At 33.6% G+C, this 23,053-nt stretch overlaps 4 protein-coding genes across 4 annotated transcripts in view; all 4 read right to left on the reverse strand.

Moving 5' to 3' along the window:
• Window positions 1-6,258: 6,258 nt before the first annotated feature.
• LOC105117042 (uncharacterized) lies at window positions 6,259-7,958 on the reverse strand. Its single transcript, XM_011014578.1, has 2 exons — window positions 7,318-7,958; window positions 6,259-7,243 (listed from the first exon to the last, which is right to left on the reverse strand). The coding sequence occupies exons 1-2, from the start codon at window positions 7,933-7,935 to the stop codon at window positions 7,190-7,192; spliced, it is 672 nt and encodes a 223-aa protein (XP_011012880.1). The 5' UTR covers window positions 7,936-7,958; the 3' UTR covers window positions 6,259-7,189.
• LOC105117043 (uncharacterized) lies at window positions 6,259-9,236 on the reverse strand. The gene is made up of 2 exons (XM_011014579.1): window positions 7,086-9,236; window positions 6,259-6,638 (listed from the first exon to the last, which is right to left on the reverse strand). The coding sequence occupies exon 1, from the start codon at window positions 9,217-9,219 to the stop codon at window positions 8,290-8,292; it is 930 nt and encodes a 309-aa protein (XP_011012881.1). The 5' UTR covers window positions 9,220-9,236; the 3' UTR covers window positions 6,259-6,638; window positions 7,086-8,289.
• A 1,880-nt stretch (window positions 9,237-11,116) lies between these two features.
• LOC105117044 (TMV resistance protein N-like) lies at window positions 11,117-14,905 on the reverse strand. Its single transcript, XM_011014580.1, has 4 exons — window positions 14,379-14,905; window positions 13,130-14,225; window positions 12,761-13,033; window positions 11,117-12,647 (listed from the first exon to the last, which is right to left on the reverse strand). The coding sequence occupies exons 1-4, from the start codon at window positions 14,882-14,884 to the stop codon at window positions 11,211-11,213; spliced, it is 3,312 nt and encodes a 1,103-aa protein (XP_011012882.1). The 5' UTR covers window positions 14,885-14,905; the 3' UTR covers window positions 11,117-11,210.
• A 7,429-nt stretch (window positions 14,906-22,334) lies between these two features.
• Window positions 22,335-23,053, reverse strand: part of LOC105117045 (uncharacterized) — a 14,921-nt gene continuing 14,202 nt past the window's right edge. The window contains exon 4 of the mRNA XM_011014581.1: window positions 22,335-22,427. Within this exon, the coding sequence (XP_011012883.1) occupies window positions 22,335-22,427 (93 nt within the window). The remainder of the gene's footprint in view (window positions 22,428-23,053) is intronic.

Below are 23,053 nucleotides of genomic sequence, written 5' to 3' on the forward strand. Positions count from 1 at the left end.
GAGTTGTGATTGACTTTCCTTTGGTTGGTTGATTAATACTTAAAAGTGTATTTTTATCAAAGTTTTATATCATCATTTTTGGACTTGAAATATCAATAACTCTCTAACTAAAGCATGTTTTATAATAATACATTTAATAATATAAGATACCTTTAATTTATGGTAAATGTTCATTTTAAATGCAAACCTATCACATAAATGAAAGGATTGTTTGATGAATTTAAGAACTGAAATTGAAAGAACAAACAGATGACCAAACTTAGAAAAGAGATGCAAACTTGCCTTAGAGGTCATGTTCTTCCCTAAGGTTGTACATACATGCACTAGATGTATAAAATTAAGTTTTACTCGGTGCCTCATAAGTACCTGCGACATCAAAATTTTGAACATTTTCAGTTAACAAGTCTAAGTAGTCCATTGTTTCATCAAGGTTTTTTATTTTCAAAAGTTTTATTACACATCAATTAAATCATTTGCCTATCTTTAGATGTTAACCTTTCATAAAACCAATCTTCATGTTTCAAACCATGATAAGGGCAAGTATTAAGCAAGTCTAGATACCTATCTCAACATTGGTAAAATAGTTCTTCTAATTTTTAAGTGAAAGTGGTGATTTGTCTTTTGAAAGAGTTTGTCTTGTAAGCATGAAAAAACTTCTTTGAAAATTCTTGTTGCATTTCAACCCAAGCATGAATGAATCCTAGTCTCAAAATTTATAGCCATGTTTTAGCTTTATCTTTTAATAAAAAGAAAAAAGCTTTAATCTGATGGTGCTCATGATATAATTTGAGTCATTATACGTGTTGCAAACCTTTTCAAATTCCCTTAAATGCATGTATGAATTTTCTAAATCTAAACCATGAAAAGAAGGTAAATGTTGAATAATGTCTGGCTTATAATTAAAATGAGATGTATTAGAGGGGAAAACTATACATGATTATGCACTTGTTCTTATAAGATTCATATAGTCTTTAAGTGTTCTAACTTGGTTATTCTCATTATTTTTATCATAAAGCGACTGGTTATCTTCTTTGGCCATATTTTTTGAAAAAAATAAAGATACCCTACAAAATCTATGACTTAATGTACGTGATCACTCTCATGCACGTGTAGGAATAAAATAAAAGAAAGAAGAAGAAACAAAAGAAAAAAAACAAAGTTATATACAAGAAAAAAATGAAAAGAAAAAATAAAATAAATACTATAATTTGTACAAGAACTTACCTTCCCGGTAACGGCACCAAAAACTTGATACGACTAAAAGATTGATGTCTTCTCCTAAGTGCAGGGGTGTCAAAGTAATAAATAACCCGGTAAGAATAGGGTTGAATCATAGGAAGGTTAATTGTATAAATTATAGATAACAATAATACAACTATAATAATAACAATAACAATAATAGCAACAATGATAACACCAAATGTCAAGGTTAGATGATCCACTAATACGATGTCAAATAAGTATAGTATAAACACTTATTATTCAATTGAAAACCACACATAAGGGAGATTCTAATCAGATTATAAATTTTTAACATGATTACATTAGTTATCTTATTTGAATAATACTAATATTTATAAATATTGTTAGACATTCATGATTATGGACCATTTGGACTTCTAGAACTCCTTATATGAAAGTTGTAGAGAATTATCTCAACTTTCCAGGAAATAAAAATAAAGGTCATTTAGACTTCTAAAACTTCAAATATGGACCAAACACTGAACAATGTTCAGGCTAGATGAAAAATTCAAATTTTTTCATTGTTGTTACAATTTGAACTTGAAAATAACCTTATTAAATCGTAAGCTTCATATGAAAGTTGTAGGCATAGTTGCCTTTCCATCCATATAAAGTAGACTTAATTCTGAGATCTACAACTCCAAATATGATCCAATTACCGAACAGTGTTCCGGTTTGGACTACACCATTATCTATTTTCTAAGCTTGACCATCTTTTTATCCTTTCAATTTTAGTTCTTAAACTTATCAATCAATTCTTTTATTATGTGATAGACTTGTATTTAAAATGAACATTTATCATAAATTAAAGGTATCTTATATTATTAGATATGTTATTATAAAACATATTTTAGTTAAAGAGTTATTAATATTTCAAGTACAAAATAATAATATAAAATCTTGATAAAAATATATTTTTAAATACTAATCATATAAACATGCATAAAATGCTGAAATATAAGGAAAACTAGTAGCTAACAACTATAATTCAAATACATTTTAAAACAGAGCATAACTAACGAAAATAAACATGCAAACTCTTCACTACTGCTTACCCATTCCACTTCTGCATGTAGAACTCTCAACTATCAAGACCCAATCCATTTCTGCATTATTCTTCATGTACCCCATCCATTGTTCACGTTGTATGTTGCATGCAATGGTCCAACTCATCCTAAATATTTGGGTTTGGCTTACTACCCTTTTAGAATGTTGTGGCTTAATAATACCTCCCCCATCGAGTGGATCTCTTTTCATAAGGTCTATATTTGGAAAAATCTCTCGTAGCTTCTGTGTTGGTTCCTATATTGCCTCCTTATCTGGAAGGAGTTTCCATTGCACTAAGCTCTCTTCAACAAGCTGGGTTTCTTGCTTGATACAATGGTAGTAAAAAATAGTTTGAGGCTCCAAAATGACTACCCCTTCATTAGTGAATGGTGGTAACTCGGCTGGTTTCGCCTCAGCAATGCCCTTGCTGTCCCTATATCGTTCAAGCAGTGACACGTGAAACACTGGGTGAATGCGCGCCCCTTTCAGTAACTGTAACTTGTATGCAGCGGGTCTGATATTCTCTATAATCTAGTAGGGTCCATAAAATCAACTAGATAATTTACGATGAACTCAATTGAAAACTATATTTTTAGCGGTATGGGTGCAGCTTCGAAAGTACCTATTTCATTCTATTCACTGATCTCTCTAAGTTTTTTTTTAGAAGCATAATATTGCATTAAAAGACACTAAAATTAGGCGGAGAAGACATAAAACATAGGAAACTGCTTACAGCTCAAGTTTAGCAGATCTATGAACTGAAAATAACAACAAACCAGGAAACCAAAAAGAAACAACTAGTAGCTAATAGAAGAGAGGAACTTCATTGGTGTCAATAGCTGCATTTTTAGGAGGTAGTCAAGTTTTAGGAGTCGTCCCTCAAGTTTTGGCACAAGGGGACCCTTTGTAGAACCAAAGCAATCTACAGATTATGGACATTAGCACAAACCAAAACAGAATCCTACAACTCTTCATTAAAATCTACAAGAAACTGAACCAACCTGGGAAACAATCCATTTTCCCCAGCAGCCGTGCCTAGAAATTCAAGAAAATAGAAGACCCACATATCAAGCAAATTAAAGCCAAGCAACAAATTCAGAGTTTCTAAACACTCCCTATTTACCCATGTGATCTGCCATATGATTACCCTCACGAAGAGAATGAGTGAATGTGAGTGAACCAAAACATGAAACTACTCTCTAAATAGAGGAGAAAAGATTGCGATGCAGCCATGGCCTATTATGGGGATTATTCATCCAACTAATGACATTGGCCGAGTCAGATTCAATAATAATATGTTTATGATGTAAGTAGTAATTAGAAGCTGATAATTCAATAGCTTTGACAACCACTTTTAGCTCGGCTACATTGGAGTCTAAAATCCCAACTAACAAGGAGAAAATGCTAAGAATGATCCCATTATGATTTTGCAAGACTCCGCCTATACCTGAGGGCCCCAGCTTCCCGAGAGAGGAGCCATCCACATTCCATTTGAAGCTATTAATTATAGGAGGAGACCACACAATAACTGCCCTTTGATTTTTAGAATTAGTCCATCATAATAACCCTTCTACTAACCTTATTAAATCTGAAGCGGAATAAGAGAAATCAGTTTCTATAGCCTTTATCCAAAAATAGAAACGAGTAATAATAAGGATAAATAAAGTATCATAATTCAAGGTCGTCTGCTTAAATATCACATCATTATGATAAAGCCAAAGAGACCATGCCACTGAAAAGAACAGCATCAACCAAGCTTTTTTCTGAAATTTTCCAAAAACCAAAGAATCCCACTGAGAGAAAAGGGTTGCCAAGTTCTTTGGGCAACACCACGCTAAGCCCCACCAATTGATAATTTAAGACCAAACTATCCAATGTTTGTGACAATGCAGAAGGATATGATCAATCGATTCTTCCTCAACTAAGCAAATGGGACAAACAACATCTGAGATGTCCAATATACCTCTTCTTACCAACATACTACGAGTGTTGTTCCACTGAGATTGTTGTTCCACAATGTCTTGCAGATTGGTATCTGTAACACAATGATTAACAATACGAGACCAAGTACTTTCAGTTCCTATAATAGGATATTTCAAAATAATTGAGGAGTTTTTAGTGTTGTATATGCTGTTAATCACAACCTTCCACATGCTCGACTCCTCTAAACCAAATCTCCATAACCATTTGAACATCAAGGCTTTGTTTTTGTCCCTTAGAGATCCGATCCCAAGACCACCATCCTTTTTTGGCAGAGAAATAATTAACCATCTAACATTGCATATGTTCTTACCTCCCTCTTTTCCGGACCATAAGAAGGATCTGAATTTCTTTTCAATGGATGCTGCAATTGTCGCAGGCATGAGAAACAACGATAGAAAGTAAATGGGCAAAATACCTAAGACAGATTTGATTAAGCACAATCTACCCCCAATAGATAATAGCCTACCTTTCCACGAAGCCAACCTAACACTGATATTATAGAGAATAGGCTTCCACATCGAAGTTATACAAGAGCTTGCACCAATAGGAAGGCCAAGATATTTGAATGGAAGGTGCTCCTGCTTACATCGGAGAATTTGTGCAGTGTAATTACATATATGATCATCTATACCCACACCAAAGATGTTGCAAAAGTTAACTTTTTATCCTGACATTAATTCAAAGCACAAGAGGATGTGCTTGATATTTTGCATGCTGAATAAGGAATTTAAGCTGAAAATAAGAGTGTCATCTGCAAATTGGAGGTGAGATAAAATAAATCCATTCTGGCCAATCTTAATACCCTCGATCAAACCCAAATCACAGCCTCTCTGCAACATACAACTCAATCCCTGAACTGCAATATTGAAAAGAAAAGGAGAGAGGGGGTCTCCTTGTCGAAGACCTTTTTTCAAGTTAAATTCTGCTGTTGGAGATCCATTGACAAGCACGAACATCTTAGCTGTTGTAATGCATTGCATGATCCAACCTCGCCACCTGCTCCCAAAACCCATAGCAGCCATTACTTCATTAATGTATTTCTATAAAACAGAATCAAAAGCTTTGTGAAAGTCTAGTTTGAATAGATATCCTTTGCCCTTTCTTTTCTTTAAGAAGTGAATCGCCTCATTAGCTATCAAAATGTTGTCTGGGATTTGTCTTCCTTTTATGAAGGCAGTTTGATGATCACTGATGAATTCTGACATAACTTGCTTCACTCTGGTTGCCAGAATCTTTGAAATGATCTTGTAAAGGCTTCCTACCAGACTGATAGGCTTAAAATCTTTCAACTTATTGGCACCTTGAATCTTCGGGATAAGAGTAACAAAGGATTTGTTGATGTCTGGAGGAAGGAGGTTTGTCCGATAGAAGTCATCCACCATTCGAACAATATCCCCCCCTATAATGTTCCATGCTTTCTTGATAAAGAAGAAATTAATACCATCCTGGAGCTTTGTTTCCTTCATAATCCCAAACTGCAGATTTTATCTCCTCAGTAGAGAACGAAGTTTCTAAAACAGTGAATGATGTGGGCTGAAGCTTTAGGAAGTCCAGATTACAGCAGGAGGCTCTAGGTCTGTCATGCTGAGAGTATAACTTACTAAAAAAATCAAATACAGCTATCTTCACATCAAACGGTTTAGTTAGAGTTGTTCCATCAACATCCAAGGAGAAAATCTGATTCCTTTTATGTCTTGTTGTGGCTGATAGATGAAAGAAACGAGTGTTTCTGTCTCCAAGCTTACACCATTGGATTCGCGACTTTTGGTGCCAAGCAGATTCTTGCATTCTGTACAAGGTTCTAAGGCTAGAGGAAATGGCATTGCTTCTGATTAATTCTGCAGTTGATAAGTCTCTGTTTTCTTTTTGAGAGTCTAGAGATTCTGCTTCCATTTCTAGATCTTTGATTTTCCTGCAAGTGTTGCCCACAACATCTTTGCTCCATTCCTTGCATCTGTCTTTTAGTAACCGTGATGCTGGGGCCAACATCGATTGTCAAGGTTGAATTCCAATAATCCTGAATCATCTTTCTAAAGCCAGATATGAGCCACCAGCAGTTCATAAGCCGGAAGGGCTTCGGGCCCAGTTTGTAGAATCTATTAGCATATGCAGAGGTCTATGATCAGAGAAGTTCTTCGACAACCCATACAGAGTAGAAGATGGGAGAGACTGAAGCTAATCACCCGACACAAATAGTCTATCAATACGACTTGCAACATTTGCCCTAGACCACGTAAATTTTTTCCCTTTTAAAGGAAGTTCAACAAGATCACAACAATCAATACAATTCTTAAAACTTATCATGGCAGAAGATATTCTAGAGCCTCCTTTTCTGTCTGATGGGAAAAGAGTTTCATTGAAGTCACCTGCAAGACACCATGGCTTGCTAACGCTGCTTTTGAAATTAGCAAGGTATTCCCACAGTTCCTTCTTCAGAGAGCCATCATTTGGGGCATATACAAAAGACACCAAACATTCCATATTGAAACGAGAAAACACACCTTCAACATGAAGAATACGACCATTCATAGCAACAGAGCAATTGGAAACACAAAAAGAAGTTGGGTTCCATATGCATAGGATACCCCAGAAAGACCTAAGGAAGGTACTTCATACCAATCCCTAGAAACTCTACCCCAACTCCAATTAATAATACAGTCATTAATATTTTCCAATTTCGTTTCCAAAATACCCAGAACATCTAGACTGAATTTTTGCATAAGATTCCTCACACATCTTTTTTTAACTCTGGCTCCTATACCACACGCATTCCAAATAATAATACTACCCATACCAAGGATTAATAAACATACCTTCATTGAGACAGAAACAGCATCCTTACTGCTCCTTCCTTCTCATCCACTCCTGTTCTTTTTCTATAAAGCTCTGCAGTGTCTGTGTCATGAGATGGCTATCATCATGGACTTGCAATACCGCTTTTCCCACATCCCAGCAAGCAGTTGCTTCTTCCCTGAGGTCAGGTTGTATTGGTTCACGTGCCGGATCACTAGATGTTAGAGAGATATGAGAGTGCGAGCTGGTTACCTCATCTTCGCCAGCTATTTCCTTCCCAGATCGAATAATGACATTTCTATTCACGATTCCATTATCAGAGACAGAGTAATCAATTATGCCTAACTCAGTTTTCTTGGAACTTTGATTTCCCATTTTTCGTGGTTTTCTTCTCTTGACAGTCGGTGCTCTACGTGACAGCTTCTTTGCTTTATTCCTTTGAGATCTCCTATTTTGCAATTCTAGATCAACGAGTTCAGTTTGGTCTGCAATGGGGATAACAAAATTTGCGAAAGACAGCCCAATGCTTGAGCTTCTACTATTACCCTTATATTGGTCCATTCTGAAGGGCTTCTGCTTTTTTACCCGGCCCATCTTCTTCACATCTCCATTATTGTAACCCTTCTCCTGATCCAACCCATCACTTTCAAGCATACACACGACTTGTTGCACATCTCCCTCTCTAGGATCAGTTGTAGCCACCCCAGCATTATCATATATTACCAAAGCCAAATGGTTACCGTCTTCGTACACCAGCTCTTCAGGTAAAGTTGTATGGCTGCATAATTCTGTAATTTCTGGATGCAGGTACAGCGGTGATATGCCAGTGTTGAGAAATGTGATGTCGTTCTGATCTTGATTGCCCAACATACAAATGAATTCAAACTCAGTATTTTGTCCTGAAGCCCTGGGGATTGATGCTGCAGAGATAGTTTCCGTTTACTCTTCTTCATCATCGGATAGCATAGATTCTGTGTAAAGAGATACGTCCATAGAGTGTTTGACTGTTGTGAGGGAAGGGATGAACTCACCCTTTATTTCGTTTAAAAGGACCTCAACTTGTATTCCGTCAAGCTTGAGACTCACCTCATCATGCAAAGGTTCCATTTTTATGGTTCTAATAAGAACCCTGATACCTGATATTGACCCTTGACTAACACATGTTGTGTCGTAACCAGCAATAGTTCCCCAACTCTGCAGAATAGTGTCAAAGCAGTTTCTGTTTCAACCTTCCATTGGTAAGCCAAAGATGGCTATCCAAGCAAATCTATCATAAGCTCTAGTCCTTCCTTCCCACTGTCTAAGGTTGCTGAGTAGTGATTTCAAAATGGACTCCTTATTGTCTTGTTCTTTCTTTGAAGCCAACTGATCCATAAAGGTGATGATCACCTGACTAGCTCCTAGGAATCTGAAGCTCACAGTATTAGCAACTGATTTCAATATCGTTGCCTCCAGGGTTGCAACGTTAACATTTGGCAGAATATTTCCTACCAAGCTCCTATATAACCATTCCTTATCTTCCTCCGTGGATTCGTATTGCACCATTCTTCTTCTTGTAGTGGCTATTTGAGGTTTTGTGTATGTGAGTACCTCAGCAAAAGATCTATGATCTATCAAAGAAAGCTGGAGGTGGTATGGTGTTGCAGGCTTGGGTAATTGTTTTGGTGGTGAAGGGGAAGTTTTAAGGGAGTGATGTTTAGGTGGGTTCACTATTAGTTTAGACGTATCAAACCAAATCCGGCTGGCTTGATCACAGAGAGTTGAGACAGATAAGGAGGATGAAATGTCCACAAAACCAAATCGTCTTCCAAGAACAGTTTTTCGCTTGGATACAAAAAGTTTGATAACCCGGCTAAGTTTGAAAAAAGCCCTTTTCAGATCTTGATAGTCCACCCATGACGGAAATCTCTCAAAGAACAGCTTAACATGTTCTGCATCATTGGTAATGGAGGCACAGGGTGCAGGGATAGGGGTTTTGCAGGTAGGTGCAGAGGATGGAACAGGTATGGGAAGGTTTGTATCCGGGAATTTTTGAGAAGGTGAGGTTGTTATGTTGTTTTGAGAAAGGTGTTTAGCATGGTGGTCTGAGGATTTTGGAGGAGCCGTGTAGGTGGTGCGTTGGGGGGGATGGAGAGAGGTGTTTAGCTGGGACATTTTGTCGAGCAGTTACCCTACATACACTTGCTCACCCCCAAAATCATCCTCAACAGATGGTAAGATTTACCTGAAAGACCTTGATGTGGGTTGGTGTTTTACTTCGTCATATTTGACGGAGACTACTGGAGAGAAACTGAACTAAAACAATGTGACAAGCTGAAAAGCAATCTCCTTGATATCAATCTGTCCTTGAACCCTGCAGTATATAGAAGTAAGGAATTGATGATGTTCTTGCAGGGGCATTGGTTTTATGTAGCCAACATTCTAATATGTGATGAGAATTTTTCTTGTTCCTTAAGATTCATTTGCCATCATCTCACACATGATCACCCAGCAGGCACTGGAAGCAGCGGATAATGGTGCTCCTACCAGCCACGACCTCCTCGGAACTTCCTATCGGACCCAGTTCAAGGAGCCATCGAAGTCTGTGCTCAAATGAAACCTTCCGCCAGCATTTCAGCTCCACCAGATGCTAGCCTCGTTTGACCTAAACGATGACAGTCCAGCGATTGATACCTGAAAACTGCTTGTTTGATGTTGCATGCGATATCTGTGCTTGAGTCTGTTGTAGTTCGCTTGGGTGGCTTTGCAGTCAGCCATCTTCGTGTGATTTTGCTGCGTGGTTCCTCGCAATTTCTGGCAGATTTCCAAGGCCAAATTCAATTTCATTTGAAAAGGGACAGCATTATCTTGCGAGTGTTGCAAATGAAAAGGTATTTTCGCATCGTGTTTTGTGTTGTAAGCATTGTAAAATAGGATAACTGTTAAAACTCCATTTGACACCATCCAAAAGTCCAGACAAAATTTAATAGATTTTAAATAATTTTTAAAAATAGATTTAGGGCAAATAGGTCAAATAAACAGGTCTTTGGTAGCAAGAATTAAACCCAAGCAGGAATAATTAAGGCAGAAATGATTTCTAAGAAACTATTAAGATCAGTAATTGAAGAAATTGAACAAGATGGCAAAGTTTATAAAAACCCTGACTTGAAAATTTAAATCCATGAGTTTAATGACTTGATTTTATATAAAATGATAGTGAATTTAAATCAAATTTAAATTAAAAGATGAAAATCTTACAATTTACATAATATGGAATCTTGGACGAGTAATAATAGAGATTGATAAGATACACAACACACACACCACACACACACAGCAGTAAATGGAGATTAATACATAAATAAGCGAGATAGGGTATTTCTGTAATCAAAAGGAAAAACAACCCCTCCCTCCTCTCTAATAAGGCCGACAGCAATGTGAGAGGAGGGGATTTTTTTTTTTTTTTTTTAAGCTTTAACTACATTTTTGTTATGAAATTGTGGTGGGATTAAGAATCCCCAATTTATGCATGTATTAAAAATCTTAAAAATCGCTCCTAATTATTGTTTGATTTTGAATTCATCCCATGACTAAAAGTTCATTTAATTGCTTTCCTTCAAGTCTATTTAAGCCTAAACTGCCGATAGCAGTGCATAGAGAATAGAAAGAAATCAAGCTCTAAAACTACAACAAAACGGTAACCAAAAATATTTTTGATAAATTTTAAATGTTAACAGTTTTAAAGTATTCTGATAAATAAGCTAACTATTTATACTAGTTTACATCTAAATCCTAATCCTTATAAAAACAAAAATATTGAAAGATATACAACTATAACAAAAGATGTAGAACTATATCAGATCTAACTACATCATCATATAATAAAAATAATTATTTAAAAAATCATTTGATACACAAAGCATATCGATAGAAAGAAACCAAGATTTCTTAAATTTTAAAATTAAAGTTAAATTACAAAAAACAAAAAAACTCTATGTTGATAAATTATAAATGTTGATAATTTTAAATTGTTCTAAAAATAAGCTAGAAAACACTATGTATAGTAGTCTAAGATCTGAATCTGAATCTCTGAAATTCATATTGAAAGTTATAATACAACTAATATATAATCCAACTAATTCCTTAATAAAGTTATACAATAAAAATCATAACTTGCTTACAACATCACACTTCTTTACAATAGCATTATCGCCTGGCTTGACAGACACTTCCAATTCGTCTCCACCTTCTATTGCACCTTGAATCCTGCTAAATGGGATATAGATCACCCAAGAATGATCTCCATCATAACCTCCATGCCTTGAAGAAATGTCCAAGCATGGTAGTGTATAAAACAATTCATTATCATCTTTCTTTTTTCTAATAGAAGCAGAACAAAGAGAAATGCAAGTTGGAATTTGAATGTTCAAGTACGGTCGTGTACATCTGGCGACTTCAATGGCTGCATAGACAGTCCAAACAATTAGTCCTGGACTTAAACCAGCTGAAATGGGTGGTATACGAAATGTTGAGGAAGATCTATCTATTTGATATTGCATAAACCAATGCGGTACATCGCTACCCGGGAGAACAACGTCAGGAAGCTTTCCCTTGGACAAAACCTGAAGAAGAATCTCCTTAAAATTGTTTGACAAATTGTTACAGTTTTCCATGCGAATGACTGGTTTGTTTTCTACACTCTCCAAGCCTTGAATCTCAGCTAGTTTTCCACAGCCACCCAGTAACAGATCCGGCGCTGTTTTTGACTGAATTGACACCTTTTCCAATGATGTGCAATCACGTGCCACCAAAGCTCTTAAACTCGAGGGGACCTCTGAGATAAACAGAAGATTTCGACACCATGACAGGTCCAGTTTCTCTAGCTTTGCAAGGTGGCCAATGCCGGCAGGCAACTCGGAGAAATCATTTCCTGCCAAATTCAGATCCTGGAGAGAGGATAAACTCCCAAGATTGATGGAAATATCATTGTTAGATAAATAGCGATTACTAATATCAAGTGTTGTCAATGAGCTTAAACCAGAGAAGGAGGGTGGCAGGAAAGGTTGTTGCTTGAGAGCAAGCTCTTTCGAGTGAAAGGCATTTGAAACCGGAGAAGGGAAAGCTTCCTGAGGCTGAAGTTTAAATTCCAGGGGCCGGCGTGTACGACCAGAGTAGGAAGCTTGCTGACGCGGACGGTGAAGTTCCAGTCCACTTCCACGTACCAATAACTTTTTGAGCTTCTTCAAAATTCCAGTGGAAGAGGGTAGATTCTGAACTCCAGTTTCATCTAATAGAAGATCAGTTAAGACTTGCATATTACCCAATTTCTCTGGCAATTTCTTGAGACTAGGGCAGCTCTGCAGGTTCATCGTTTCAAGAGATTTCAACTCAGAAATTCTTTCTGGAAGATTCTGTAGCCCGTAACATCCCTTTAAATTCAAGAAAACAAGTTTTTTCAATTCTCCAACAGATTGGTGAATATCAGCTAAACTTGTGCAATTTTCTAGAATTAGTCTCTCCAAACTAGGGAGTCCAGAGAAGTTTGGTGTTTTAGCATAGAACCTAGAATTGCTGAGATCGATGACTTTCAGATTGTTTAGACACTGTCGAAGCCAGAAGAGAAGAAAAAAATCGAAGTGAGCAAGGGAATAGAAACATAACTTCCACTAATACAAACTATTTTATGGAAACAAAAGACTAATCATCTGCTTCATACCTCGGTCTCCTTCCAGAGTTCTCTGATGTTGCTGTGCTGCATGTCAAGAACAACTAGGCTGTCTAATCGAAATTTGTGTGGTAAGGTTTTTAAAGAGAATTTATGCCAGCAAAGCCATATCAATGCCTTGGAAATATGTTCGTAGTGTCCGCGGACTTGTCCTCCACTGAATTTGAGCAACTGCAAAGATGTCATTGGTGCAAATGATGTGCTTGGAACTACATCTTTTGATGCTTGAGCGTCTAGCACGATACCCTCCACTGCCTCTGTGCCCTAAAAAAACAAGAATTAAACAGGAAAGAATAGTTTATTATCTGTGGAAAAAGTTTTCATCAAATGTTGCCTAAATGAAGAACAATTAGTTATTACCGAACAATATTTATCGAGTACGTCCATTATATCTTCGGGATGCCAAAGTCTGCTACGCTTTCCGGGATGGTTTGGAGCCATTTGATGAATGATCTCCCTTCCCATGTCTCGTAAGAGATTATTCATCTGTAACTCATTCTCACTGTTGACTGTTAAAAGGGATCTTTCCCCGAGAATATCAAAACCCATTTCTGGATAAAAACCTCGACCATCGAGAATTTTTCCCACGTAATCTTTATCCATACCATTAAAGAAACACGCAATATCAAGGAACATACCCTTCACTTCACCATCCAAATCATCCAAACTAGTTATAAGTTGCCTCTGAATTTGATGTGGAAGATGTTTTTGCAATTTCTCTATAAAACTTCTCCAGTGAGTGATGCTTCTTTTAAACAACTTAGAGCCTAGGACTTCAAGAGCCAATGGAACTCCATCAACATAATCAACAACAACTTTAGACAGCTCAACATATTCTTTCATTGGATGGGGCTTCTTAAAGGCATGCCAACTGAAAAGTTGAAGAGACTCATCATTGTTCAGTCCTTTTGCGTGATATTTTTTTTCCACTTCAAGTCGTGTGAGTAAACGTTCATCTCTAGTTGTAATTACGATTCTACTTCCAGGACCAAACCAGTCTCGCTCTCCTGCCAATCCACGTAAATGTTTCAATTGATCAACATCGTCGAGAATAACAAGTACCCTTTTACGACAAAATTGGCTTTTGATGCCATCTTCATCATCATCATCATGAATCCGAATATATCCCTTGAAAGCATCGCGAAGAAGCTGTTGTTGTAGTTGAAGTAGACCTCTGTGTTGATCTAACCTTTCTCTGATGTTCAAAAGGCAACTACTTCCTTCAAATTGATGACAAATTTGGTTAAAAACAGCTTTTGCTATGGTTGTCTTGCCTATTCCTGGCATCCCATAGATTCCCACAATTCGAACTTCATTTGTACCAACACATAACATGGAAATGATATCTTTGACTTGAGAATCAATACCTACTGGATATGTGGCAACTTTCATGTATGTGGGATTCAATTTACTTAAAACTTCTTCGACAATCATTTGAATTAATCTTGATTCATGCCTGTGCATAGTAAAAGAAAGTCATCACTCATCAATGAAACATAAGCTGATTTGGAAATAAGATGGTGAATATGATGCTAGTTTAAATTACAAAATGTAATTGGAGTAAAAGTTATAAGCATTTGCGATGGATATAGGGAAAGGAAAGAGGTACCCATTTGCGATACTGTGAAGATCCAACCCAGATAATCTTCCAGCCTCCACAAGAGCTTTTCTCCACTTTTGGACCTTCTCCATTTCTTCCTTAAAACGTTCTTCATGTCTATCGAAGGCTTCAGCAAAACTCCCCGTCTGTTTTCTAATATCAGAAGGATCAATATCATAGAAAACTGGTAGAACAATCTGACCAGCTGTTTGTCTGCAATCAAGAATCTCTGAAAGTTCATCAAGACACCAAGTGGAGGAAGCATAGCCCTTAGAGAAAACCACTATCGAGATCTTGGACTCTTTAATTGCTTTGAGGAGGTGTGAGGAGATTTCTTCTCCTTTAGGAAGTTCGTTATCATCTCGAAATGTATGGATTCCTGCATTTTGTAAAGCAGTGTAAAGATGATCCGTAAAATTCTTGCGAGTATCTTCACCTCTAAAACTTAGAAACACATCATAATGCCATCCAAGTCTAGAGGAAGAAGAAGAGGAAGAGGAAGAAGACATGAACATCTAGCAGTGGTTTCTGCATGTCAGAGACCACTATTAAATTTGGCTCCAAGCCTAGCAATTTATTAAATAATAATTTAGTTTGAATTAAGTTTTAAATAAAATTAGATAGAAGTTAATTGGTGCAATTCAATTGACTTTATAGGTAAATCGGAGAATTAATCAACCGGATCAAGATAAAATTTGATTTTTAAATTTTTTTTAAACAATGTTATTTTACTTTTTCAAAAAAAAAATCTTAAAACAATGTTATAATTTAATTGACCCAGTCAACCATACATTCTTATGGTTTTTTTAATTTAGAACCTTATTTGGCTTTAAAAATCATAGGATAGAGTCCAACTTGCGAGGTCATTTCCTAGAAGGAATGAAAATTGGAAAGGTTGCTCAGGTCTAGAGGTCGTTTTTAGCTATATGTAGTTTCATGGAAGCATCGTCTTAAGAAAATATCGCTTCGTGTACCAAAAACAAAATAGTGTGAACGTTATCATGTCGCTACTAAAAAATTGTTTGCTTTACAAAGTTGTTTACAATTATTCGAATATTATACTCTTGTTTGAGTTGACTTGAATATTCGAATATTATATTCAAATTGAAAAGGTTGCCCATGTCTAGAAGCCGTGAAGTGTGGGGGTGGGAGTAGGGCGTTAATTAATTGAGAAGGTAATTACAAAGTTGGTGATTATATATAATAAAATATAATAAAAATTATATGTATTAATAAAAATATATAAGGTTTTAAATTAATTTTTAATGTAGCCATAAAATAAAATAATGTTGTAATTGACACAGTATAACACCATTTAGTCTGCGCAAAATAAATCTTTAAAAACAAAAAGTTTTAAGAAAAAAATTACAAAATAAAAAAATAAACAAAAAGAATGATATAAATAGACTAAGTGTAAATAATAAAAAAAATTTTTTTCCAAAAACAATGTAAAAAAAAACATTAAAATCATGAATTTGACATGCATATTATAATTTTTTTAAAAACAATTATTAGGTGTGCATATTGATCCAATGTGGTTTTTTACATGAAAAATTAAAAATGTCATTTGAAAATCCCATGTAATCATTCAATTAAATAAATTGATGATCATTTATTTAACTAATTATGTTTACTAAACTTGTTTATTTTAATAAATAAAAGATAAATCCATACAGAAAAAAACACATTGCTTAATTGAAAAATACAAATAAAAATAATTGAATAAACTCATACCATAAAAAAATATTATGAAAGGTCAAACACATAGAAAAATATAAGGAATGGACACTTGCTGGTATAATGGAAAAAAAATATAAAAAACAAAGATAAAAAAAAGAAGAAGCATTGAGCAGATCTAGTAGTCAACTCAGGTAAATAGATCAAACACATAGCCTATGACATGAAATTGAGATAAACCCATAAATAACAAACTAAGAAAATACCAAGAAAAAAAATATTAGAAAAAAATGCTTTAAAAAATAACAAATTCAACCCGAGTTAATCTTTCATATCTATAACTTAGATCATGAAACTAGAGTGACTCCATTAAAGGCAAGCCTTAAAAGACAAAGAAGTAAGATTCTCAACCAAACAAATATTAAGGATGGAATTGAGAAAAAAAATCAATAAAAAAACAATGTGAAATAAAAAAAATAGTAATTAAAAGAATTAGAAACTAAATTCAACATAAAACTAGTTGAAATTAAATGTTAAGGAAAAATTTAAATGAAATTAAAAGTTTAGAGATGGAATTGGAAAAAAAATCAAATAAGCGAATAATTAAAAAAAATAACAATTAAAAGAATTGACACCAAACTTGACATAAAAATTGAATAAAAAGAAATGCTCAATGATGGAATTGAAGAAAAATAAATCAATCAATAAAATAATTAAAAAAATAACAATTAAAAAAATAAGGATCAAATTAAAAAAACTAACAAAATCAAACAGCTAAGGATAAAATTGAAAGTAAAATTCAATTAGAAATAATCAATATAAATAAAACAATTGTAATTAAAAGAAGAATGACTTAATCAAAAGAAAAAAAAAGAAATTGAAGAGCTGGTATAATGTTTTGTATGGTTAGCACGTAATTTGAGGAAGAAATATAAGGAAAAAAAGAAAGGAAAATAAAAAGTCAATTGACACCAAACCATACTCCACAACTGGACATGCACTACCCATGAAAAAAGAAGACACTGAAATTGATTTGAACCATAACTGCATATGCGTTACCAAGAAAGGAAGATGACACTGAAATGCATCACATGATATGGTGGAAGCTTGACTTGAACCACAATTGTATATGCACTAATTAGAAAGGAAGATGACATTGAAATGCACCGCATAATGTGATGGAAGCTTGATTTCAACCATTATAATGAGCTGCATGTATCATTTAAAGACGATAAAATGACTAACACATCAGCTTTTCTAATGTGTATAAAACCAAAAATGCCTCTATGACCAAACAATAATAACAAAAAACATCATTATAAAATTACAATCAAGCTCTTGAAGCCAAAAATAAAAAAAAAATGCAAATATAATAGAGTAATTTAATTGTTCATGAAAAAAAAAACGCAATAGGTTGCATAAAAAGATTGTGAGCAGTAGTGCAGAGTACATTCAGGGCTTCTTTCGAATATTATACTCTTGTTTGTGTTGACTTGAATATTCGAATATCATTGAATATTATATTTAAATTGAAAAGGTTGCTCATGTCCAGAGGCCGTGAAGTGAGGGGGTGGGAGTAGGACATTAATTAATCGTGAAGTAATTATAAAGTTGGCGTTTATATATAATAAAATATAATAAAAATTATATGTATTAATATAAATATATAAAATCTCAAGTTAATTTTTAACATAATTAAAAAATAAAATAATATTGTAATTGACACAATAACAGTATATTATTTAGGAGTTGTTTTTAGCTATACGTACGTAGTTTCATGGAAGCATCTTCTTAAGAACATTTTGATTAATTGAATTGCAAAGCTACTTAAAAGTTGTTTACAATTATTAGAATTTTATACGTACGTAGTTTTATGTTGACTTGAATCTAACCTAGTCTTCAACGAGCTCAGTTTCCCGCGCATCGCAGCGAGGCCTGGCCCGGAAGGAACAATAACCTGTTCTTAAACTTAGGGATTTTATTTTAGACTTTCATTAATATTTCCTTTTAAAGTTGGAAGTGAATGTCATCTTCGGTTTCATTAATATTTCCTTGTATTTAGAGGAAGTCAACTTTTTCCTCGTCAAGGTTTTTTTTTCAAGCTTCAAAATTAATTATCTGTTCTTAACAGTTGGTGTCATTTGGTTCTTACAAGGATCTATTGGTGATTATTGGATGAAGATTAAATTAAAATAAAAAAATCCAAAAAAATATAGAATTCCCAACATCCAAGAAGGATGAAGAAAAAAAACAAAGACCCCCCCCCCCAACACATATATATATTGTTACAATTGTTTTTTTTTTTAATAATAAATTTTGATTAACAATGTGAATGTCTAATGAAATAAAATTCATATGCCATTTTTTATTTTGATGAAAATGTCCTTTGATAAAAAAAAGCCGAATGTGTTGATTACCAAAAATTGTATTTAACCAAAAGTATTAAGAAAAAAAAAAAACCAACACAGCACATTGCCCCCTGTTACCTAGAATCTTTACACCAATGTGTTGGGAGAAAAAATTAGGAAAGAAGTTTTTTTTGGCTTTTAAACTTGTTTTCAATTATATTTATTCAAAAACACATAAAACATGAGATCCAAATATTTAAGTAGAAAAAAAAAAGTTTTTAAAACCAAAACTCAACCCAATTCTCAGAATCTTTACTAGGCAAGATCTATTAGGATAGTAAGATTTACAAAAAAAAAAAAAGCAAAGAGAGATGAAGAAAAGCAGAAAAGGATTATGTTATACAAGGAGGAAGAAGAAATTTTGTTTTTGATTCATTGTTTTATTAATTGAATGTTGTTCTCTTATTTGACACCAGTTTATATATTGTTATAGTAGGAAGCTTATTCACATTATTTATTTTTCACTAAACAATACTAAATGATTCTCTTAACTAACAAATAAGACTACCAACATTTTAACGATTTTATTTTCTAATCTTTTGACATGTGATAGGGCTAGAGCTTTTGATATCTTAACATTTCCCCTCAATCACAGGCTTGGAGAAGCCAAGCATAAGATTGGAACAAGTAATGTGTATCATCAAGCTTGATTATCACAGCAATAGAAACCATAGAAAGCAAACAGATAATAGGAGATTGAACAATCTGAAGTTAAAAAATAGTCACTATTTTTTTTTAAGAGTGTAAGAAGTATAAAAGAAGAGAATCAAAGATTGAGAAGGAAGAATCTTGTAGAAAGTTGAAGATCTAAAGAAGAATTTTCAGTTTAACAATATATCAAACAGATAATAAACACATTAATGAATACAGAAGAATTTCATAAATAAGATAAGAATGAAGCCAAAATAAAAAACAAGAATAAAAAATTATAGAGTGTAGAAGCTAAGTTCTCAAGATGAAGAATTCCTAAGCTCTGATACTATGTTAGGATAGTAAGATTTATATAGAAAGAGGAATTGAGAGAGACGAAGAAAAGCAGAGAAGGATTCTATTAAAGAGAGAGGAAGAAGAAATTATGCTTTTTGATTCACAATTTTATTAATAAACAAGAATAAAAAATTATAGAGTGTAGAAGTTAAGTTCTCAATATCAAGAATTCCTAAGCTCTGATATCATGTTAGGATAATAAGATTTACACAGAAAAAAAAATAAAGAGAGATGAAGAAAAGTATAGAATGATTTTATTAAAAAGAGAGGAAGAAGAAATAATGTTTTTAATAAAGCTACATATTCTCATAAAGTTTCAACTGATATTCGAGCCAATCTTGATATATTTGACAAGAGAACTATTTTAGAAAATATATAAATAAATCATCACCCCAGTTGATGCTAACATCAGATCCAAGACACAGTTTGCGCTGTATGATCATTAATAATAAATAATTGTCTAACATGTTAGGAGAATGAGTTTTAACTTATATTTTTATTTTTGAGTTTAATTTATTATTTTTAATTGACTTTTGTTATTAAAACTTGATATTATTTTATTTTGGACTCTAGTTTTGTTTTTGTGGCCTCTAGCTTAATTGTTAGTTGTTTTATAGGGGAATTATTGATGATCAATTAAATAATTTGCAGAGTTGCATACTTTTCCAACCCTCCTTTTCTTTCTCCTTTTCAGCTTCTTTCCTCCTTTAGTTTTGTTTTTTTTTTTGCTTATTGGCTTCTTTTTTTCTCTTGCTTATTTCAATTTTTGTTTATTATCCTGTATCAACTTTGATATTAGAACACGACTTTTAATTGTTCCTATAATAAAATGATTATGGGCTTGCTCTTATTCATATTCAATCCAGTTAATAAACTGTATATCTTGAGGGAAGCTTTCAACAGTGAAAAAAATAAAATGTAGCCAACTTTTGTGCAGACATCCTAGCCAGGATGGGAGCAAAGTACATGATTGAGTTTTATATTTAGGATACCTCTCCTCCAGGGATTTCTTGTCTCCTCTGGTACAAGCTAATGTAGGGAAGGCTAGTTTGTTCTTTTTTCTTTCATTACACCAAAAAAAAAAAATATTGTGGTTGGTAATTTTATCTTTCTTATTTAGTTTAGAAAATTCATGGAATAACTCTATAATTATTTATTAGGATTTCCTTCCTTTTCAAGATAGGCCTGGGACTATCATAAAAAAAGGTTTTTTAGCTTGTATTTTAGCAGACCACTTGCATATAAAATATTTAATAATAATAATAATTTTATTATTATTATTATTTGACATAATTATTCATTGTTTTTAAATTTTTAATTTTTAATTTTGCTGTTTTCGTTTGCGTCAATAACCATCTAAGAAATACTCACTCAGTTGAGTTGGCTTGTGCTGTGATACAATGCAGTAATACATAGAAGAAGAGCCTTCGAGTGGTTAATTACAGGGTACCGAGTATACGAGGCTTCTTAGACTATGCACCATAGTTTTTAAATTCCACTTTGGGTAAGTACTGTGTTATAAGTCAACTGGGATTATTGATTAAATTAGATTAAACTGTTTTCATTAAAAAAATAAAAAATAATATGCACCCGACATTACACGGTTTTAAAAATTAATTCAATAAAAATAAATAAATTTTTAGCATCCTGTTCTTTAATAGAGAATAGTCTTATTTAAAGAGTCGTCGTCTAGTATTTATGTTTACTAGAAACCCTAACTAACCAGCAGATATTTTATAATACGAGATTGGTTATGTAAAATAAAAAATATTATTATTTTTTAAACTTTTTATCTGAGATAGGTTGTATTATTGGTTTTGTTTTAAATTGTTAAGGATTTGTTATATTATATTATTGATAGTTTATTTGTAATATTCTTGATTTTAATGTTAATAAATATTTAATTATAAATATTTTTAATTCTGATAGAGATAAATATTATGCAGTGAAAAAGAAAAGCGCAACGTATTTCTGACTGTATAACATAAATAATCTAATAAAATAAATTTAAATCGATTTATATTTATATAGTATTCTTCTGTCCCCTGTGTAGGACAAGCCTCAAATAACAAAATCATTTTAGGAGTTGGTTTCGGTGATGCGTAGTTTCTTGGAAGCAGCTTATTAACAAGTTATCTGCTTCGTACACAAAAAAAATAAAAAATAGTTTGAACATTGTTATGTTACTGAGGAATTTTATGTTAATTTGTATTATATGATAGTTTAATTAATTGAATCTCACTGCTGCTAATTTCATAAACTAATTCCTTTACTTTTCAGTATTTAGTTTTATTATAAAAAATAAATTGAAAAATAACTTATTAATATTTTATTTGCTTCAAATTTATTAAAATAATAAGAAACACATCTTACAAATTAAAAAGTTAAATAAAAATAAAATTAAAAATAATAAGTCCAAGTTATCTGGTTTCAAATGCATTTTGACAGTTTGCTATTGTAATCCAGGCTGCACGGAGGATTCTTCGAGAGTTCACTGTGAACTCTGTGCAGTTGATAGTTTAAGTTTTTGTAGCATAATCAGTGTGGATTCATAGTTTAAGTGCAGATGCATAGGATGTGCAGCAATTCTTGGTATATATATCTCCTTCTAGAAGCCTTTCATGCTAGTTTATTCGTTTCAGCTCAATATTGAATTGAAGATTTCCTTTATTACAAGGGATGAAACAGAATCTTGAAACCCAGGTGTCCTCATCATAGCAAAGAGCCTTCATTCACTTTGATTGATAATAATACTGTATTAAAACATATTAATCGTTGAAGAAACAAAATACAAAGCAGAGAAATAATTTATTACAAACAAAGCTACGAAAATTGAAAATAACATAAGTAGGAACAATCACATACTAATTATACAAAATCTTTTAGAAAATTCTCAGCCTGTCACAGTTGTTTGAGGCATCAGATCTTCCAATGTTATTGCGGAGAATGACTTTGACAGTGGAGGCCATCGAGCTATGAGCTTTTGCTACAAATTTGCTATGGGCTTTAAAAAGTCATGGTGGTTGGAAAAAGGTTGACAATTTGCTACAAATCTCCACCTTGGTAAGATTTTTTTATCCAATCCTCGTGATCAATCAATGCTGCCTCTATTGCGCCATATGGCACTGCACCCTAAAGGTGCTCAAGACCGAGAGATGTTGACCAAGTCCAAACAATGTTGGAACTTGATTCCTGAGATACATTTTGTGAGCATGTCAACTGGATTATCTGCGGTACCAATCTTTTGTAGCAGAAAATCCCCTTTATTCACAATTTCTCGAACAAAATGAAATCGAACATCAATGTGCTAGGTGCAGGAATGATGAACCTGATTCTTTGCAAGACAAATAGCACTTTGACTATCACAATGGATATCCACATTATCTTGAACAATTCCCAAATCTTCAATCAACCCATGTAACCAAATAGCTTTTTTGAAAGCTTCTGTTACTGCCATGTACTCTGCCTCAGTTGTTGACAAAGCTACTGTTAATTGTAATATTGACCTCCAACTTACAAGCCCTTTAGCAAGTGTAAACACATAGCCTGTTGTGAAACGACGTTTGTCTAAGTCACCAGCATAGTCCGAATCCACATAACCAACTAAATTTT

Source organism: Populus euphratica, unplaced genomic scaffold, assembly GCF_000495115.2.
Source record: "Populus euphratica unplaced genomic scaffold, PopEup_1.0 scaffold1161.1, whole genome shotgun sequence".
Taxonomy (NCBI): domain Eukaryota; kingdom Viridiplantae; phylum Streptophyta; class Magnoliopsida; order Malpighiales; family Salicaceae; genus Populus; species Populus euphratica.